The sequence below is a fragment of the Aptenodytes patagonicus genome, chromosome 8, assembly GCF_965638725.1.
Source record: "Aptenodytes patagonicus chromosome 8, bAptPat1.pri.cur, whole genome shotgun sequence".
In the NCBI taxonomy this organism is placed as follows: Eukaryota; Metazoa; Chordata; class Aves; order Sphenisciformes; family Spheniscidae; genus Aptenodytes; species Aptenodytes patagonicus.
Genome location: NC_134956.1, coordinates 5862151 through 5881113, shown reverse-complemented (window position 1 = coordinate 5881113; position 18963 = coordinate 5862151). Strand labels below are relative to the sequence as shown.

Sequence of the window (18963 nt, the reverse complement as noted above, 5' to 3'; positions counted from 1 at the left end):
TTAGAAATAGTAATCTATTTACAAATTAAATAAATTCTAGACCTTCATGTTCAAGTCCATCAGTTTTTCAGCCCAATTATTTTCAGTAAATAGTTACCATAGTTACTCAAAGATTCTTCTTCTAAAATCAAGATTGAGCCCAATGTTTGTTTACCATTCCATTTAATTTAAATTGAATCATCTTATGTGCATTCGTTCCAAGGTTATTTGATCAACTCTTTTGTAATGTCCTTGTTGCAAATCAAAATCACATTCACAATAGTATCACTTCATGTGAATTTGCTAAACATTCGGAAAAGAAATCTGTCAGCTCCCACACTAATGAGTATATGAATGCTACCACTAACAGGAACGTTTGTTTTCCCATCTCTGTCTGGAAAGTTAATTCCTATATTGATACAATTTCTGGAAGCAATAAAATTAAAAAATTTTCCAATCAAATCCCATCCTAGAAAGCTCTTGAAAACCTTGAGCGAGCTCATTTGTTTGCTCATCATTCCCCAAAATTATTTGGGCTCAGACAAATTCTTTTTTGTCTGTGCTACCTACATTTCTTTAACCTATTGTCTCCTTGTTTCATAACACTAGTGTATCTGTATTTCTGCACTTTATTTCTGTAATTTATTTTTATCACTTTGCATTATCATTATCCTTAGATGTTTTCATCAGAGTCTTTTAAACGATGCATTAGACATATGGGTTAATTATTAGTTATTCAGACAGCAATCCCACACACAACAGTAAAATATTTCACTTGCATCATATCAGTATATATTCCTTTTCATTTTTTTCCTGTTATTAGTTATATTATTAGTTATGTTATTAGTTTTTATAGTTTACTCTTTAGGGATAAGCTGTATTTCATAATTCCAACTGTAAAATATTGTATTTGTGTAATAAATTCCAGTCCTTGCCTCTTTATATGCAGTGGTAGTAAAACATTATTTCTTCAGTGGCTTGTGCGCCCAAAAATGTGTCTGTTTCTTCCCTCAAAGTTACATGAGTTGATCTAATAAAAGATACTTACACTGACTTCATTATTTATGATAGAATGAGCAGTCTGCAAACTGCAACAATTAATATGAATTCCAAACTAACTAGTAAGGAATAGTGTATTTATTTTAGTGGGTTAACAACAGATTTTACCAGGTTGCAATAGAATTAGTATTAGTGGAAGATTACCTGTCCTCTAGAAATCCTGCCATTAGCTCCTCCAGACAGCGGCTTGAAATCTTAAATCTCTGCTGAATGCATCCTGTCTAGAGGGTGACAAGGAACAGCTGTCACGGTTCAACTCGAGCTAATACGGTCAAGCATTTTGAGAACAAAACAGTGTTTTGAACTGCAGTAGGGAACGAGAGATGTATCAGACACCGAAAGAAAATATTTCATATTAATAGGAAAATGTAATAATTGCATCAAAATTTGCACTCTTCTAATTCTAAACGGCAAAACATTTGTAGCAGTGTATGCCGAGTCTAAATTCCTGGAGATCCTTCTCTATTACCACTAGGGAGGGAAAAAAAGAATTATTAAAAATCGTCTGAATTTTATCATCATAACCCTAACAGGTTCAATTAGTCAGGCAATCTGTTTGCAGTGTGTATTTGCACTTTGCTTGACAGACATGTTATATTTTTATATTGGTTGCTGGGTTTAGTACTACTAAACTAATATGTAAGTTTGTTTATCCTGTGTAGGAAGGTTGCAGTGGCCATAGCCAATCCAAAACCTGATGGTAATCCACCTGATGGTGGATAATTTATAAATCATAAATGAAAAATAAATCTTCTAATCTAACTGAATCTGTCCTTTACTGTGTGTCATGCCTTGTAGGTAAAAGTATGCCTGTAAAAAACAGCTTTTGCAAACTCTTCTTCAGGTTTTCCCTTCCCTTTGAAGGAACGAATGGGTTTAATACAGTCTTCAAACTTACACTTCTGTGGCTGAAACACTACCTGGGTCATAGCTGGTTTCCGAGTGATCGTTTTAAGCTTCTTTCCTCATTATTTTTCCGGTGTGTGAGATTTTGTGCCTGTCATTGACCCCTTTGTAATATCTTCTTTCAGTGGCCTGCCTTCAGATGGAATGTTTCTATGAGAGCTTTTGTGGAGACCTCTGCACTTCTGCTTCTGACAGACAGTTATGTTGATTAACGTTGCCATTTATTTAGTATGTTAACTGCAACATGAAGAATTAAAATTTTATTGCATAGCTTTACAGGAGATAAAGAACATATTCTTTGCCTTTACATAGCACCTGCACAATCTTAGATGGTAATTTTTCTCCACGTGAAAGACAGCCTGCTTGATCTAGGCTTTTTCTCCCGTTGACTGATTCAATCACCTGATTCAATCACTTCATGATACGAGGACATTTCTTGCTGGTTTTCAGGAAAGTGCCTCTCATACAGACTGAGCTGTTTGCATGTCTGTAACAGCTAGACAGCATCTTGAGGAGCTCTAGGCTAAGTCTTTACTGCCTGAGTTTACACAAGAGTTGTTCACTGAGCTGGGGTGGGAGGGAATGACTTGAATCCGTATCCTTTTTGCTTGGTGAACAACTATCAGAAATGTACTTATTCTATTGCCGAAGTGTCAAGAACACCATTAAGGAAAAGTGAATATTCAACGCCCTTGAGAAGACGTGTGGAGGTCATCTAACTCTATTTCTCTGCTTCTGAGTAGAAGATAGCTGGATATATTAAGAGTTTTTAAGATATATTGCCAGTTTGACTGTACTACATTATGGCAGGAGAGTGTATTTGTGCAATTATTGATTACTTCCTTGTGGTGATAGCTGATGAGGTGTTCATGCTTTTGTTATTTAGATGAATCAGCTGCTGGTCACTTTGTGCTGATTCACTCTCAGAGCTGGATGTAAGTATTTGGATGGATTTACAGTAACTTCATCCTTTTTACTCAGAGACATGCCAGTCTGCGTAATTGTTATACTTGACTAACTCTTCTGCTGTGTCAGGTAACAAAATATTCTACTTTCTTTTATTCTGCTCAAGAAGATCTCGGTTTCATTACATAGGTCAAAGCTCTTAAATTAAATTTCTGTCATTTTTTTTTCCAGTTAACCTAAGCAACACAGGTGAGTGTCTTTGGATGTAGCTATGATTTAGGCATGCATGAGACAAAGTTTCAAAAGTTTGCTCTATAGAAGACTGAAGTGGTTTTGGCATGCTGGGAACACAAGTAGAAAATCTCTCCTTCTCTTAAACATAAGAATGTTGTAATGTCTTTCACAGGGATTATATTTCAAGTTCACATTTGGAATCTGAAGATATTAACAAGTAGATGATAGTTAAGTCTTCATAAGTGGAGAATCTCACTCTGGGCACATGACACTAGCAGTCAGAAACTCAATTTGGCTATCTATTGAACTAATCGCATTTTAATTGTTCCAATCTTAACAAAATCAATTTTTTTAAGCTTTCTAATATTTATATACTATCAAAATACATTCTTTATTTACAATAGTGAATTTATCTAGATAAAAATAATCAAATAATTTTACAGTTAAACATACAGGATGTTTATCTTTTTAAATATAAATGTGTAATTAATACGGACAGCACAATAGTAGGAAATGTTAAACAGCGTTTCTTGGGTACAGAGCACCTTCCCATGACTGTATATTCCTGTAATCATTCTTCTCGGTAGCTGAACTGGAATAGTATGCCCACAGCTAAACTGTGTGCACTAGCATTCCTGTAAGAAAAAATGGGATGAATGTAGGCAGGTCCAGCATGACCTCAAATTGATCACCTCAGTACTTCTAAATTCCAGTTTTTCCAATTGTTTTATGTTAGCGCTATTTCCGGATAACAACATATTCTCTGTACAGGTCAAAAGGTAACGGCTAGATGCAAAGCAGCCTGCTGGTCCTTGGGTTCATGGGTTGACCAACACGGCCAGCTAGCTCTCTTTCCATAAAAATGCTGAGGTGTGGGGGAGGTTGACTTGAATGTGTGACAGAGGAAGGCTCCGACCTCTCGAGTACGGTAGGTCACCGGTAATACCGGTCACCAGGAGCGGTGACGCGACGCGCGGCCGCGCCAGCAGCAGGCGGTCAATGCCGCCATTTCGCCGGCGCGGGCGGGCTGCGGCCCCGCGGCAGCACCACGGACAGCGCCTCGGCCGCGCCCGCGCCGCCTCTGCCCGGGGGGGGGGCGCGGAAGGCCACCGCCTTCGCGGGGGGTCGGCGCCGGAGCACAGCTTTGGGCCGACCTGTTGTATGCCTTACAAAATGGATGATGCCTATGCATGTACTGCACCAAACTGTACAGGGAGAGATTTCTCCAAAAATAGCAACCATGGGATATTTAATTTGACAGTAAGGCTGCCGTGAGTAACGCCTGGAAGAGAGAGGCTGTGTGGTGAGTGAAAGCACACGAATAAGAAGGTATTCCTGCTTTGCCCTTCCAGCAGTTCAAAATGAAATACGTCCGCTCACTTTTTCTTTTTACAGCTCAACACAATGTATGTAAATAAGGACATAGAACTGTTTAGTCCTCAGCCGCTGTTCCCTGGAGGTGCATTAGGTTGTTCTCTACGAACCAACGTTCAATTGTCCCTGAAACAAAGCAATAACATTAGAGAGAGCACTTAAAAACCCCACCAAAAAACCAAACCAGAAACAAATCAACAAATCTCTGCATTCCCTTGTAGAGATTTGGCTAGGGATTGACGAAGCGATAGCTAAAATCAGTTAAGGCAGCCTCTGGAATGGCAACCCTGTTGCATTTCCATGAGTGATGAAACCAGTTCTCTGATGTTTTCTCTCAATAGCATAAATTTCTTAGCATCAAAGAGATCTCTCTCAAGGCAATAAATAAATATATGATAAGAAATACGTAAGGTCAGAAATTAAAAAAAAGACCAAAAAAAGCATGCTCACAAGAAGAGTTCGCAAATGTTTCTGAGCTCTCATTTCAAAAAATAAGACAGGAGCTAATTATTACTTTTGTAGGGTTTCTTATATCCTGAACATTAAAAGAAGTTAATAGGAAAAGGTATCAATTTGTCACAACAGTGCTAATTAACGTTCTATGATTTCTCACTCCTTTAATAGGTAATTTGCTGTAGTGAGAACATTAGGGATAAGTGAGAATGAGGCTGCAATAGTATTTTTCTCAAATTTCCTCATTATTTATGAAATATGAAGATTCAAATGAAACTTTTCCTTTTTTACTAATTGAAGAACAAAATATGCTGTTTCTTTGGTATCAGGAAAACATTTGTTCAGCATAATCTCTGATCTATTTTAAATAAAGGTCCAGCTGACTAAATAATTACCACCTGCACTGTGAATTTTTGGTAATTGTACTTGATGTATGCTACTGGTATTAAAACATTAGTCAGTCCATTCTCTACTTTTGTGCTAAAGAAGAAATTAAAAGTTATTGTTCTGACTTAATCCAGATACCTTCTAGGCAAGCAACGTAGAAACTTACAAACTGTGATATGTTGGCATAACGACATTGATCCATACTTGTCCTTAACGCAAGTCCTGGTCTTTTCTGTTTCTATAATTTGTTTTCAAGCAATATTACAAATAGAGTAAAAGTAACTTTTAACATTATATTTGTAACTGCAAGTTGTGTTATTTGTTCTTAGTTGACGTTTTTGTGGGGTTTTTTTGTAGGTGAGACTTAACTCCAAATGTCTAATGTTCTGGAGGCATTTGAAAGTACCTCTTTCTCTGCCCCCGATGAGTTTAGATTACCTTTGCTCTGAAGAAGATTACACCAAAAATTGGGGATGTACTGGAATATCTATGGTGACTGCCATTTTGCATGAAAGAAAACTTTTGGTACTAAAGGAATGGAACAATAGAACTATTGTAATTGAGGTGTTCCTAGGGTTACCAGAAAGTTATGTTTCCTACATCTCACGTGATTAAGTTAGATGTGTGTTGGTTGCTCTCAATCATGAGCTCCTACTTCAGGCACTCGATAAGGAATAGATGATGGAGTGACTACTTAACTGCAAGCTGGAAATGCTGCCTGGTGCGTAGGGGTCTGCTTTGCTTTCCTGCCACTCTGAGAAACGTTGAGTGTTGGGAGCAGACTTGCTTATAAGGAGCTCATTCTGAAGTAAAAATTTAAAAAAAAGGAGTCTTAAGATAATGGCCTTTAAAATCCTCCCCCAATCCTGAGCACTAATCAGAAATCATCCTGACGAAAGAATAATTAGGTGAATGAAGCTGTGGGGCAAAGCACTGCAATGCCTTAAAGGGAAGAACTGCTGTCACTTGCTGCACTTGGATTCCTAACGTGATGGCTTGCTCCTTTCTTCATAAGGAAAAAAATCCATGAGATGGCCTTGTGCAATAGGACAAAGAATATAATTTGGATCTGTACATCAAAAGCTGAGACCTCCTGCTTAAAAGTTTCAGAAGATTACTTCATCAAAGGAAGAATAGCTCAGTTCTTGAGACATGTGAATCCCTATTTTGAGGCACAAAGGAGAAACACTCGGTGCTTCCAAAGGACCTGCGAGGTCGTGGGAGATGGTGCTAGAGTGTATTTGCTTTGGATCCTTTTGTTTCTCCCTGCAAGGTGAGGAATTTATAATGTAATGGGAAAGTCAAGTTGTTTAATGGCTTAAACCATCTTATCGACAGGGAGAGAATATGAACTTTAAACAAAGATGCGAAGTTGGAACCTCATGTGTAGAAAAGGAGGTAACAATCAAATAAATTCACCGTCAGAGGGAGTTAAAATTCATCCCTGATATTTTTTCTTATAGCAGGGGTTCTGGGCCACGTTTCTAAAACAAAAGTTTGAAGTAGTAATGGAAGTAGAAGTACCAGCATCTATAGCCCTCAGAATGGGGAGAAAGGGTAAAGTATGGGGATGCTCTTACCTGAAAGAGAGGGCAAGAGGGTGGTATGTTCCATGATACCTTAAGGCTGAGATAACTGAGAAAAATTTGCTTGCAGGGAGGTATGAGTCTCTCCGCTTTCTGCACTCTGACCTTCCATTGTCCCTTGCAGAGCATTTGAAAGGATTGTGCAGCTCCCTTGATCTGTTTAAGAGAAAGAAACTGTGTCAAATCTCTCCATTCCCTAGCCAGCTGTCGTTCAGATCACATCTATATTACGGCAAGCTAGTATGATATAAGATGAACTGTCGAATGTATTTTAATTAATACTGTGTTAAACATTAATGCGTATTCTGTTTGGGTAAGGACAATTGTGTTTGCAGTAACTTAACCATAAGCAACCCAGAATACTTCTGACATAACAGCTCCGTACGTGGTGGACGTTAAGTAACTTTTAACAGTGTTACTCAAAGTGATTAGTGCTTTCCTTCTGACTTGTCTTCTTCATTCAAATAAGGTCTTGAAGTGTGTATTTGCCATTATTTCCATATGGTACAACACAGAAGTTTAGTGACAAAGACTCAGAATGGCAGCTTAGAAGACTTCTGCAAGGGGAGCCTGCTTTTTGCTGAAAAGCATTAGTGTTTGAGACCCATGAAGTCCACCAACAGAAGTTCTTCTTGTAGGATCTCTGACGTACAGCAAATTTTAAAATTTAGTTTGATTGCTGAAGTTAATTTTTAAAACTTCTTAACAAAACCTTAAAACAATTTAAATAATCTAATGAAGTAGGCATTAGATTCCAATTTTGTGGTGGTGGTTTTTAAATGTGCAGTCTTTATGATAAGGAAAAATAAAAACAGCTCCAGAAAAAAACCAACCCTGGCGCATATAACCCTCAGAATTTCTTGTTTCTGCTTGCACAATACTACTATGCTTTCCCCATGCTTTATGGAATAGTATGAATATTGAGGTTGGCAGGAGTGAGCTCTGTTAAGAGAGAAAAAAAGACAGAGAAATAGTTGTTTTGCAGCCCTGCGCAATAGTCGCTGTTTGCTTTGGCCTGTCTCTTGCACATGGGTGATCCTGAATACCTACTTGCTGCCTGGGAGATTAGTGCCTCTGCCTCCTTGACAGGATATGTTTGTTCTATGCTACACTTAAGCTAAGAATATTTACTAAAGCAATCAGTATTTATGTAGAGGTGATAGGAGACTCATTAAACTGGTGAATGCATATATCAGAGGAACAGGTGTAAATATATTTGGTAACTTTAAGTTATGCAAAGTTGCATTCTACTGACTCTACCGTAAAATACACCGATTTTTTTTTTTTCCCTGAAGTGGGTTATATGCCCCTCTAGTGACTGTCTCCGTTTGAAAACAGGTATCACCAGCAGCAGCGCAGAAAAGTGTTGGGAATAAATATGCAATAGTATGTACTATACTTCAAATAAAAGTAATCTATCATCAATATAGCTGTACCTGTTAATGCTACCATTTCTATGTCCGTGATCAGGAAATACAAATGGCATAGTTCCCTTTAAACAACATGTTTCTTGTATACTATTAGTTCCTCGTAGGTCCCATTCTGTCAACTATTGTGGTGTCCTCCTCAGAGTTCATCTAACCTCGCAAGGCTCTCACCTTGTCTTCCCAAGTTCACCTTCATTCCGTATTTACGTTAACGGTAAGAGTCAACTCAGCCACGGTTGTTTTTCGAAGAAAATACTGCTGTGTTTTTTCTTAGGCAGGAAAAGTATCTATTTCCCTACTGGTCAGCTTGGCAGCCAGAAGAATCCATGAAGTGCTGAGGCTGTAGAATGAAGAGGCGGAGAGCTGGAAGAATTAACCAATTCCTGTCACTACAGAGGTTTTCTGCTCCCAAAGTACTAGTAAGAGATGAAGAGGTATTTATTATTGAAATATACGTATATTAAAAAAACAAATTCTCAAACCCAGCAGCAGCCCATCTCCAACAGATGCAACTCAATGACTTTGTCAGGTTTTGTCCCTTCAAAAAGCTATTTCTGCATGCTGTGGGAGTGCCTCAGGAAGGAAAGTAATGAAGCTATTGTAAATATATATGCCTAAATGTGAATATGAATTGAGGTGTGATTGAATAAGTTGTTTTTTCTAAATCAATACTGTACAAACATGCTTGCTAACTGGCCACTTTCTGTTTGCACTCTACACGGGAAAGCAAAAACCAACAGCCCAAAACCAAACCAAAAAGCAAACGGAAAGCTGTCCGTGTTCAGTGTTGAAACATAAGTTGCACATGTTAAAAAAATAAATAATGAAGGTTTCCACAGCAACCTAAGTTCTGTAGTGCAAATTGATGACTTTCGTTCTGTTTTATTATATAATGATAGAACAGATATTCTATAAAAAGTGTTAGTGTTGGGTACATCTGAAGTTATATTATTAAAAAGTTTAGTGTAATCCTAAAACTTTACATCAAGTAAGTTATTTACAAAGGTTTCTGAAAATGCTGTATAAAAAGTGGTGTTTTCTGCCTTTGGCTTTGGGGAGGCTCCGGCTGGAGAAGAATCGCTAGTCTGGCAGAATATTTGCAGTGATCAAAATTTCAGTTACAGGAAAAGTCTTGAATTACATGTTTCAGCTTTTAATTTGCTGTGAGGAATTCAAATTTAGGTTTTATGGAAAGAGGAGACATGAAAGAGGAACGCAAAGATGAAATCTAAAAACTATTTCAAATTTTGGATAACTGTGCATTGTGCAACCTGTACAAATTTTGCCAGCTCCTTAGAAGCTTTGGAAATTAATTAAAAAAAAATGAAATCACAGTATTAGACAAATTTTGATCTCACCTAAGGGCTGGTGGTTTCACCAGTTAGAGTGCCGACAGCATTTCCCGATTCTCTTTCTACTCAAACGCCAACCTTAAATGCTGCCACTGTACACTTAGGTTAAAAAAAAAAAAAGGGAGAAATAACGGATTTTACTAATAACTCATTGACCAGTTTAAGTGTGCTTACTTTAATTTCCACTGTTCGAAATAATTTGATATGGTTTCCATAAAAGCGGTTGGTGAGCTACAAATCTTAAATGTCCCGTTTGGACAACAGGGTTCAAAGTAGGGCTATCGTCTGGGCGTGCGGCAGCAGGCAGGCACAGCAGGGTATCCGCCCGTGAGGTTTTAACAAGGGAACAAATAACAGGATTTTTTGTCCCTTCACCGGGACTGAATTTGGATTTTTCTGGTTTTTAAAACAGGCTCCTGCCCCAATCCTATGGTCTGGTGGTTTCCGCATGTGCAGTGTGAAGCAGCCGGCGTCCTCTGCTGCAGGCTGGGATTATTGGGGTGTGTGTCCCCCTCTACTCATCTCCCACCCGCCTTCCTTGGTACAGATTCACTTTCTCCGTTTTCTTAAAAGAATTTTAGTTTTATTTTTCTTTAAAAAAAAAAAAGTCTGCCCGACTGGAGGATAAAGTTCGAGTCCATGCTCTGAGGGGACTTCAGAGGCTGAGAAATCACGTGAAAACGCCCGGGGCTGATTTTGTCAGCAGCCCTGTTAAACTGGTGGGGGGGTTCCGGCGTACCCCGGTGTTTACAAATACCGGCGGGTTGCCGTGGCAGGGCCGCTCCGTGCTGCACTGCGCTGCGGGGCCGTGGCTGCAGGGCCGACCTCGGGGCCGCGCCGACCCGCTAAGGGCCCGGGGGTGGTGCCCCGCCGGGGTGGCGGGGGGCGACACGGGGGGGGGGGGCCCACGGCTGCCGCGGAGCGCTGCGGGCCCCGGCCGCGCCCCCCACCCCGGGCCACGCGCCGCCGCCCCCGCGCCTCGCGCCCGCGCGCGCCTCGTGCGGCGCGAGGGGGGGGGGGGGGGGAGGCGGTGCCAGCCGCGCATGCGCGCCGGGCTCCACCGGGGGGGGTGGGGGGGGCGCGGCAGCCCGAGTCCTTCGGCGACGGCGACGACAGGAGCGGCGGCGGCGAGGAGGAGGCTGGGGGCCGCTGAGCTCCGCGGGGCCGCCGCGTCGGCAGGGCGGGAGCCCGCTGGGGCGGCGGGGCCGCGCTAGGAGAGCCGCTGGGCCGGCGGCGAGCGCCCGCCGGGCGCTGAGGGGAGCGGCGGCTGTTGCTGCCCGGGCGGGCGGGCGGGCGGGGGGCGACCTCCCCCCGCCCCCCGGCAGCGGCGAAGGGACCCTCAGCGCAGCCCCGGCCGGGGCGTGAGGCGGGGGCTGCCGGCGCGGCGGCCGCGGAGCAGCGCCCCCGCTGAGGGGGGGAGGAGGAGAAGCCGCCCCCGCTCCATGAGCGGCGCTCGCCCGCCTCGCTCTGCCCAGGGGATCCGCGGCCGTGGCCGGCTGCCGCCGCAGCAGCATGTGGAGTCCGACCGAGGAGGAGAAATACGGCGTGGGTAGGTGCTGCCACATCCCCTCCCCCGCCCCCCCTCCCCGCGGCTCTCCGCAGCGGCCGGACCCCGGGGGCTGGGGGGGGTGGGTGTGTGTGCTTCCCCCCCCGCCCCGGCCGCCGCCGCCTCCCCGCGGGGACGGCGACGGTCGCCTCCGCCGGCCCCCGGCGGCGCTGCCCCTCCCGCTGCCCGGCAGGTAGAGAGCGGGGGGGAAGGCGAGGAGGGCAGGCGCTCCCCCCGCGGGGCTGTGGGAGGCTGCTCGCGGGGGAGAGCGGGCATCGGCTGTGCCGCTGCGTGCCTTCCCCGGCCCCCGCCGGCCGCCGCTGCCCGCATAGCCCGGCATCCAGTGAACGTGTCTGCGTGCGTTTTGATTTGCGTTATTTCCGCGAGTTTTTCCGCGGCGAAGCAGCGGGCGGCGAGAAAAAAAGTAGACTTTCGGGGCCCGCGCTCAGGTCCCGATTGCACAAATAATCAGAAAACGAGTCGCCGAGCCCTTAATCTACTTAAGCGCGCGATTCCTTTTCCTCTCCGTTTTAATCTGCGGTTTGTGGTGGTGCTGTTTATGTGGAGTTTGGGGACAGGGAACGGTATGGCGCCGTGTCATTAGGGGGCGTCGGTGATGCACCTGTGCGAGCGGCGGGGCCCTCCGGAGCGGCCTCGGCGGGCGGGGGCCGGCGCGGGGCTGGGCCGCGCTCCTCGGGCTGAGATGGACGGCGCCGCTTTTGCACTACGGCGGCTTCTGCTGCTCCTGGTCTAGGGCAGCGGCGGCCGCGGTGCGTTGCCTTCGTTAAAAACGACTCGCGTCTTTCTGCAAATGCACAGTATTGTTGTTTTTCGTTGTTTATGGAGAATCGGATTTTACTGTCGTCTTGAATCGCGTTTGCTCCCGTTTGAGAGATCGTCGTTGGAGACTTTGTCTTTTTTATTTGTAGCGTACAGCAATTTCTGATGAGAGCAGAAATGTTATGCCTGATGAAACGGGAGGAAGACACAGACTTTAACTTCGCTTTTGATTTGAATTTTTTTTAAGCCGTTGACTTGTGTAATAATAATAAAAGTAGGTAGTCTGCCCTGATTACTTACCTAATTGCTTCATTACAGTTATCAATTGTTCATACTGATTTTTAAGTTCCACACTGTGTAGTTATGATCAGTTTCTGCAAATATTAAAAAAATATAAACAACGCTTGCCACTACAAAATTATGTTAACCTGTACTGTTAAAGGGGGATTTTGACAGTTGACTTGCGAGCAATTAAAAGTCTTAACGCCACTAATATTTACAACACATTTTGAGCACGTATTCGACAAACAACAAAATGTATCGGTACTTTTTGTTAATTTTTCATCTTGTGCAACGAATATTTTGGTTAGTACATTCCCCGTACCTTTATAACGAATAGAAGAAGTGAGGAATTCACTTTTGTTTAAAAAAAATACAATCAAATACAGTGTGTTAGATGAGAAGCTATAAGTGTAGGGCAACATACACAAGTGGCATAAAATAACACAAGAAATTCGTTACTTACAATACTGTTGCTATGTTTGTCAGCACTGGGAGTATATAAAGTTAACAAGCTTTGTTACATCTCAGCTGGATGTTTGGAGAATATGAGGTATCCAGACTTGCTCATACCTTAACTGTTGGTGAAAGGCCACCTCTGTTGGCCTAGTACCAAACTTGCTGGTATAATTGTAATAGGTGTTTCAGAAAAAAAATGTTCATTTTTCAAGTCTTGTTGGTTTTCCCCTGTTGCGTTTATGTAGTCATTTTTCTTTGCTGTGTCGCAGGGTTTGATATTCAGAGTTTTGTTTGTTTGTGTTTGGCCCGTGTCCTCAAGTAAGAAAATACATATGCTGCCTTAATCGAAAAGGTGGTGAACTAATTTTTTTTACGGAGACATATGGGAGGAAGAGAAAGAAAATCTCCGTTCAGGTTGTAAACAAGTCTAGAAGAGGCATCTGGAAGAGAGTAGTGAATGAAAACAGCAATTATTTCAACGAGTATTCTGTAGTCTTAAGAATATTCCTGTGATGTTGACATTTCTTTTTCAGACAACGCACATGTAGGTGGGTCTGAGATAACAGCTAAGTATTAAGAATTTGGGTGATCTCGAGGCAAGTTTTTTTTATTCTTAGGTAGCTTTAATTACTTTTCCTGTAATTGAAATTGGTTGATAATCCTCCAGAGAGGAAGAATAGGTGGAAAATGCTGCTTATGTCTGGAGTTTAGTTACGATAGGTGGGGAGAGGAGTACTAGTTTTTCGGAAGTAGATCTGTCATTGCTTGCTGGAGTGGTTATTTTTGTGCATTTTGGAGAAATTAGTCTATAGAAGGTGTAGGCCTAAAGTTTTACTGTTAGGAGGTGTGCTAGTAAAAAAAAAAAGGAAAAAAAAAGAATTTTTTTGTTGTTGTTGATGTAAGTTATCTTGATTTCACAAATAAAGTAATATGTGCAAAAATAATTTTCTTGGCACGAATCGCTGGTATGAGGTTATGCCTTGGGCTTTAGTAGTTTGTTTTTATTTTGACCATTGTCCATCCAAAAAAAACCCCGTGTGTTTTCTCTGTGCTTTTGTTAAACCATGAAAAGCTTTTGATGTGCCTTTGGATTAAGGCAATAGACTTTATGTCCCTATCGATGTAACTTGGGTGGGGAAAAAAATTCAGTTATTTCTGCAACTGGAATACCATGAAGAGCTTTCTGGTGAAATAGAAAGGTATGTCTGGGCACCCAGGCCCTGTATGTACCTGTTCATGTGTATCAAGGAAAGCGAAAGTGTCATGTAAAGTAGCTAATTCTGATGCTGTTCTCTTTGGTGAAAGTAAATTGTGATCTGTGTCGTCTTCTTATCTAGGTAGCTGGCTCAGAGATGATAATGTGTAGAAACTGTTCCTTCAGAAAGACACCACGTTCCCTCTCTCAACATGTGGGTGTAGAAGGGCTTTGTATTCTGCATTGGCTTTCAAAGAGTTTAAGACCAAGCCATTTCTTACGTGCTTGCTGGAGCCCCTCTACGGGTACCCCTTTACAGCTACACTGTACAGACTCTTGACTGCAAGAGAACCTGTTGAATATACTGATGTGAACGTCAGTGGCTTCTTGGCGGTTCTGAAGTTCTCTTTGCCTGTCTAACTGTAATTAAAAGAAGTTTTCAATGCTTACAGTTGTAGAACGGTATTGTATTGCCCAGTTCTCATACAAGTCATTGTATACTTCTGCAACAAAGTTATTAAAAGATTGCTCAGGATATGTCTAAAAAAAATAAGTTAAACACTCCCCTAACAACATTGCAGTTCTTGATTGTATTTCTCAGCTGCTGTAGCTACTACCTGGTAGCTGTTGTGAATAATTCCCTTCTGTTCTATTTAGAAATAGTTATATTCAGTGCCTTTACTCCTAACTACACTTTTAAAACTTTAGGCTTGCTGTTGAAAGGCAACCAGTTCTTCCACAGATGCTTAAGATGACCAATTATGAAAACAATTAGTGAGATTTCTAAACCGATTATTGAAGATAACTAGCTCTCTAGCCCTCTAGTGTTTTAATGTTTTTAAAGCAGTCTCTGTCTCTAAGAAAACATTTATTAAAGTGATCTGATTAGTTGCATTAGTCTTCTAAAGCAAGTATTAAGTAATAATGAATTAAAAGAAAAAGCTAAGCAGAGAGAACTCTTTAGTAAATAACTGTTAATTAAAATTTGGCAAATGTGTGAGAGCTGATTATGTATTTCATTAGGCTGTCAGTTTCTGCTGCTTTATTTTTGTGCAAGGAGCGTGTTTAGGTGGTTCTCAAAGAGTTTTTTTTGTTTGTTTGGGGTTTTTTTGTGGTTAACCCTGTACTTTGTATGATGTTTTTATCTTTATTTTCACCACTTAATTGGTAGCAATGAAAAGTAAATCCATAAGCACACATGCATATAACTAATATTTCCCTTGCTCCTGCTAAGAAAGGATGGAACATCATAATGTCCTAGTTACAGTTCTGTACCGCAGCTTCTGCTTTTTGATCAGTATCTTGATTTTTGGTTTGTTCCCCCCCCCATCACTAAACCTCGGCTTGCACATTTCCCAATTCATGCTTGCGTTTGGAAAAACCGGACTGCAAAACTTACAAGAAGTCTGCCTTCCTTCACCAAGTCTTTTGGCATACTTCTCTATTCTTACCTGTTTACATAGAAGGCAGCTGCTAAACAAAGGAGTGCTTTGAATCGATTGATATTACGGTTTCTCTGTATCACTGAAGCAGTCCGTTACAGGTTTAAAATGAAAAGTTTCAGAGAGATAGAAAAAAGTCCCTCCCCCAAATGAGGAAAAAGTCCATCTTCAGTAATCTGGGAAGCAGCATCAGTCATTGCAGCTGGGTTCTGTGTTATGGGACGTATATTATATTTCATCTTCTCTTTTGTACCTTATTGCCAGAAACTGTAATTGTCTGGCAGCAGGAGGGAGGTGACTAAGGATGTTCTTCAGTGATCTGTCTTGGAACCGCAGCTATATGGAAGCATGTACTAAACCTTCTGCGCAACACTGTTTTGGGAGGTGGTGGTAATACCTGGGGACTTGCTTGTTAGTCAGGAAAACTGGATGATCTGTTGATTGGAGTAATTTTCAGTTCCGTTCAGTATTTTGTCCCTAAGGACCTTTTATAACCCTTAGGACTTAAGAATGAACAAAGGAATGTGTCAGTGGGGTCATAAAGGAAATGTATACGTGTTATTTGACTGAATGAGAAATGAATCACACTTTGAAATGCCTCTTGAAAAGAGCAACTCCCAAGATGCACCCGATTGGAGACTTTCGGTATAGATAGGAACGTTTAGTGAAGTGTCATTTAACGTAGTGGGCAATTTTAGTTTCAGTCTAATGTAAGTCTGTATTTCTGCTGTTGCTGAGATAACTTGGAGATTAAATATACTGTTTTGTGGGAAGAGATTAATATATTTTGGCTCACTTATCCTAGAAAAGACTAGCGTCGTGGTTACTCTTGTGAATACCTGGTCTGCAGAGCTGGATGAGAATTAATCTATAAGATACTACTAGTTTGAGATCATCTAAATACTAGTTGTCCACAAATACATTTACAGTAGAAATTAGCCAAAACTTTCTAAATACAGGAGGAATGAAGTTGAGAAACAGTTTTTCAAATTGCTTGCAAAGGCAAGGAATCAGATGTGTATGTTTAGCAGTTTATTGTGTGGCTTGTATGGGAATGTAGGCATGACCTTAGAGTAAGAAGTGATAGTATTGCAATGTGCGTTTTAACTTTTGATTCTTTGATGGATTTGAGAGCAATTTTCTCCATTTATTTGTAGTTATGCCATATTATTTATTCAGTTAAGACCTTCAGGACTTCAGCTGCTTTGCCAATAGGGTGGGGGCAAAAGTGGTTCCTCTCTGACCTTACCCACAGTGCAGAATGGAATTTATATTTAGACTGACTTCCTAAGGGTGGGAGTCTTTAAGTGTTCGGGCTTTCTGTCCTCACCTACCAATACCTCGCATCCAGTAATGAGCGACATTTTATGATGAGAGTTGGCAGTCTCAGGCATACGTTTCCTACAGATTTAATGAAAATTGGTGGCTGGGTGGGGAAGAAAGAACTTACTAGTGTTCCTGTGGATAGAAGTGCAGATAAGTAGCTACTGATTTGCTGAAAAGAATGGATAATAAGGTTTTATCAGGGCTCTTCCTAACACAACTTTTTTGTTTGCTTGCTGGAGGATGTGAAGAGGAAGTTGTTAATGTGAGCATGGGAGTGATCCTGAGGGTGCTTTGTGGACAGGAGTGCTCAGGAACAAGACTGGGGATAGCGAAAGATTAAAAGTCCGACAGTACTGCATTCGGTGTCCATGGGACCGTTGGTGAAACGGAGGGAATGAGAACATGAATATCCATTGGTAGGAAACAAGGCTTTTCATCTTTATTCAAGGAACAAGTTATTTTGCTTTCTTTTTTAATGCAGCAGGTATCAATTACAATTAGAAACGGGGTATATGACAACATGCCTTGAATGCTCCTAGTTCTTGGAAAACTGAGGTAATTTTTTTGTGTTTCTTATTTGTATGCTTTGAGTTTAAATTCATTGTCAAGCCTGTAGGACAGGAAGGGAGATTCTTCAGAGTGAAATCAGTGAGGAAAATTTAAAGTCGTTTCTCTTGTGAACAATTTAAGGCAGAGGAAGTTGATGTGAGTATGGGGTAGCGATGCAGGTCACGGTTTGCAGCTGTATGTAGGAGGAAGAGAGGAAAGTTGGTATTTTTATTAATCCTGCTGAAGGTAGCTTTCTTAGTTTACAGTCAGTGGCATAGCTCAGCTGGACTTGAGTCTCACTATCTTGCAAAGCCTTTCTTTTTGGCAGTTCTGTACTTAAAAAGTCAGAGTCCAATATAAACATCAGGGAAACATGTAAGAACTATTACCAGAACTTGTCATCTAGAAAATTCTCTACCACATATTTGGTGGCATTTAAAAGCCCACAAAAAGGGAATAATTGATTGGGGATGAGGAAGAGTTCTTTGTCTTCATATGCACAATGACATGTCGATACACAAGCTTTTCTGATTAATATGTTAAACAATTATATGGAACATAGTTCTTACATGGAAGAGCTGTAAATCCCCGATGACCTCCAACAACTAGTATTATCAGTGCCCATACACATTTCATAGATTTGTTCTTTTGAGAAATGGGACCTCTTTTGAGATGTGGATGTGAAAACACTGAGCAAAGAATGGAAAGTCTTTGGAAGGTTATTCAGCTGTTAAAGAGTGTGATGCAACTTTTTCTCCTGCTTCAGAGAGGTTTTGTTAATTTGCATAGTATAGAATATAGTATATAGAATATACACTCTTTTATAGTGTATAGAATTAAGTTTATTGTGTTGTTTTCTCAGCTGTGATATTCACTGAGGAAGAGGCTAAAGGAAACGTACAGTAGCATCTTGGTTCAAAACCAGTTGCAATTGATAGCAGTCTTTCCACTGATTGTTTTTAAGTTATGAATCAGCCTTAATATCACTACATTTTAACTCTTTTCTTTGCTCTGTTTCAAAATCTGTATACTTACTGAACCTCAAGGCAAAGAGATGAAATAGCTCACTCAAGTGACTGATGTTATAATCAAACCTCCATTCAGGTTTTTGCGTGTCAAAATGAACTTTATGATCTCTTCTGAGATCCTGAAAGCATCTCAAAAAAACTAATCTGAAGGTTTTTTTAGCTGTAATTCCTTCCTCTTAGACATATTTTAGTGTTTGTTTAAACAACGAGTCTTTAGTCAAAACTTACCGAAGGTATTAGGAAGACTGGTAACCGTGGGTTTGAGCAGACTAAGTGCTTTCCAGTATAGCTGTGAGGTGATTACTTATTACAAGGATAAGACTTACCCCTTGTCCCACTTCAGCATTTGACTTCATTTTCTTTTCTTGAGTCTTTCTGGATATTAAGCCTTGAGGAAAGCTTATGACAAGCGGTGCCAGCTAACTCTTGGTGATTAAAAGCAGGTCATTCTGCCTTCAGAGGTAAGCTGATAACAGTTGCTCTCTGAAGCAAAAATAAAGGTTTGTCTAGATGTTACAATGTAAGGAAGCTTATGCACTAAATGCTTTACGTGTTGGCAGTAGGAAGTTGATGGAATGGTGAAATATTTTATTTTCTTTATTTTGAATGTAAGTCTGTGAGCTCCCCAGCGTGCTAGAGTGCAGTTCAGTGTGCTTTGGCAGGTGGCTTACTGTTCTAGAAATCTCTTGTTTCTGG

At 41.3% G+C, this 18963-nt stretch overlaps 1 protein-coding gene across 9 annotated transcripts in view; it reads left to right on the top strand.

The window, feature by feature from the left end:
- The first annotated feature begins 11050 nt into the window (after positions 1 to 11050).
- The window catches only part of DOCK3 (dedicator of cytokinesis 3), a 219113-nt gene continuing 211200 nt past the window's right edge, over positions 11051 to 18963 (top strand). For all 9 annotated transcript variants that reach the window (XM_076346100.1, XM_076346099.1, XM_076346104.1 and 6 more), the window contains exon 1: positions 11051 to 11212. In XM_076346100.1, coding sequence (XP_076202215.1) covers positions 11176 to 11212 — 37 coding nt within the window. In that variant the 5' untranslated portion in view covers positions 11051 to 11175. The remainder of the gene's footprint in view (positions 11213 to 18963) is intronic.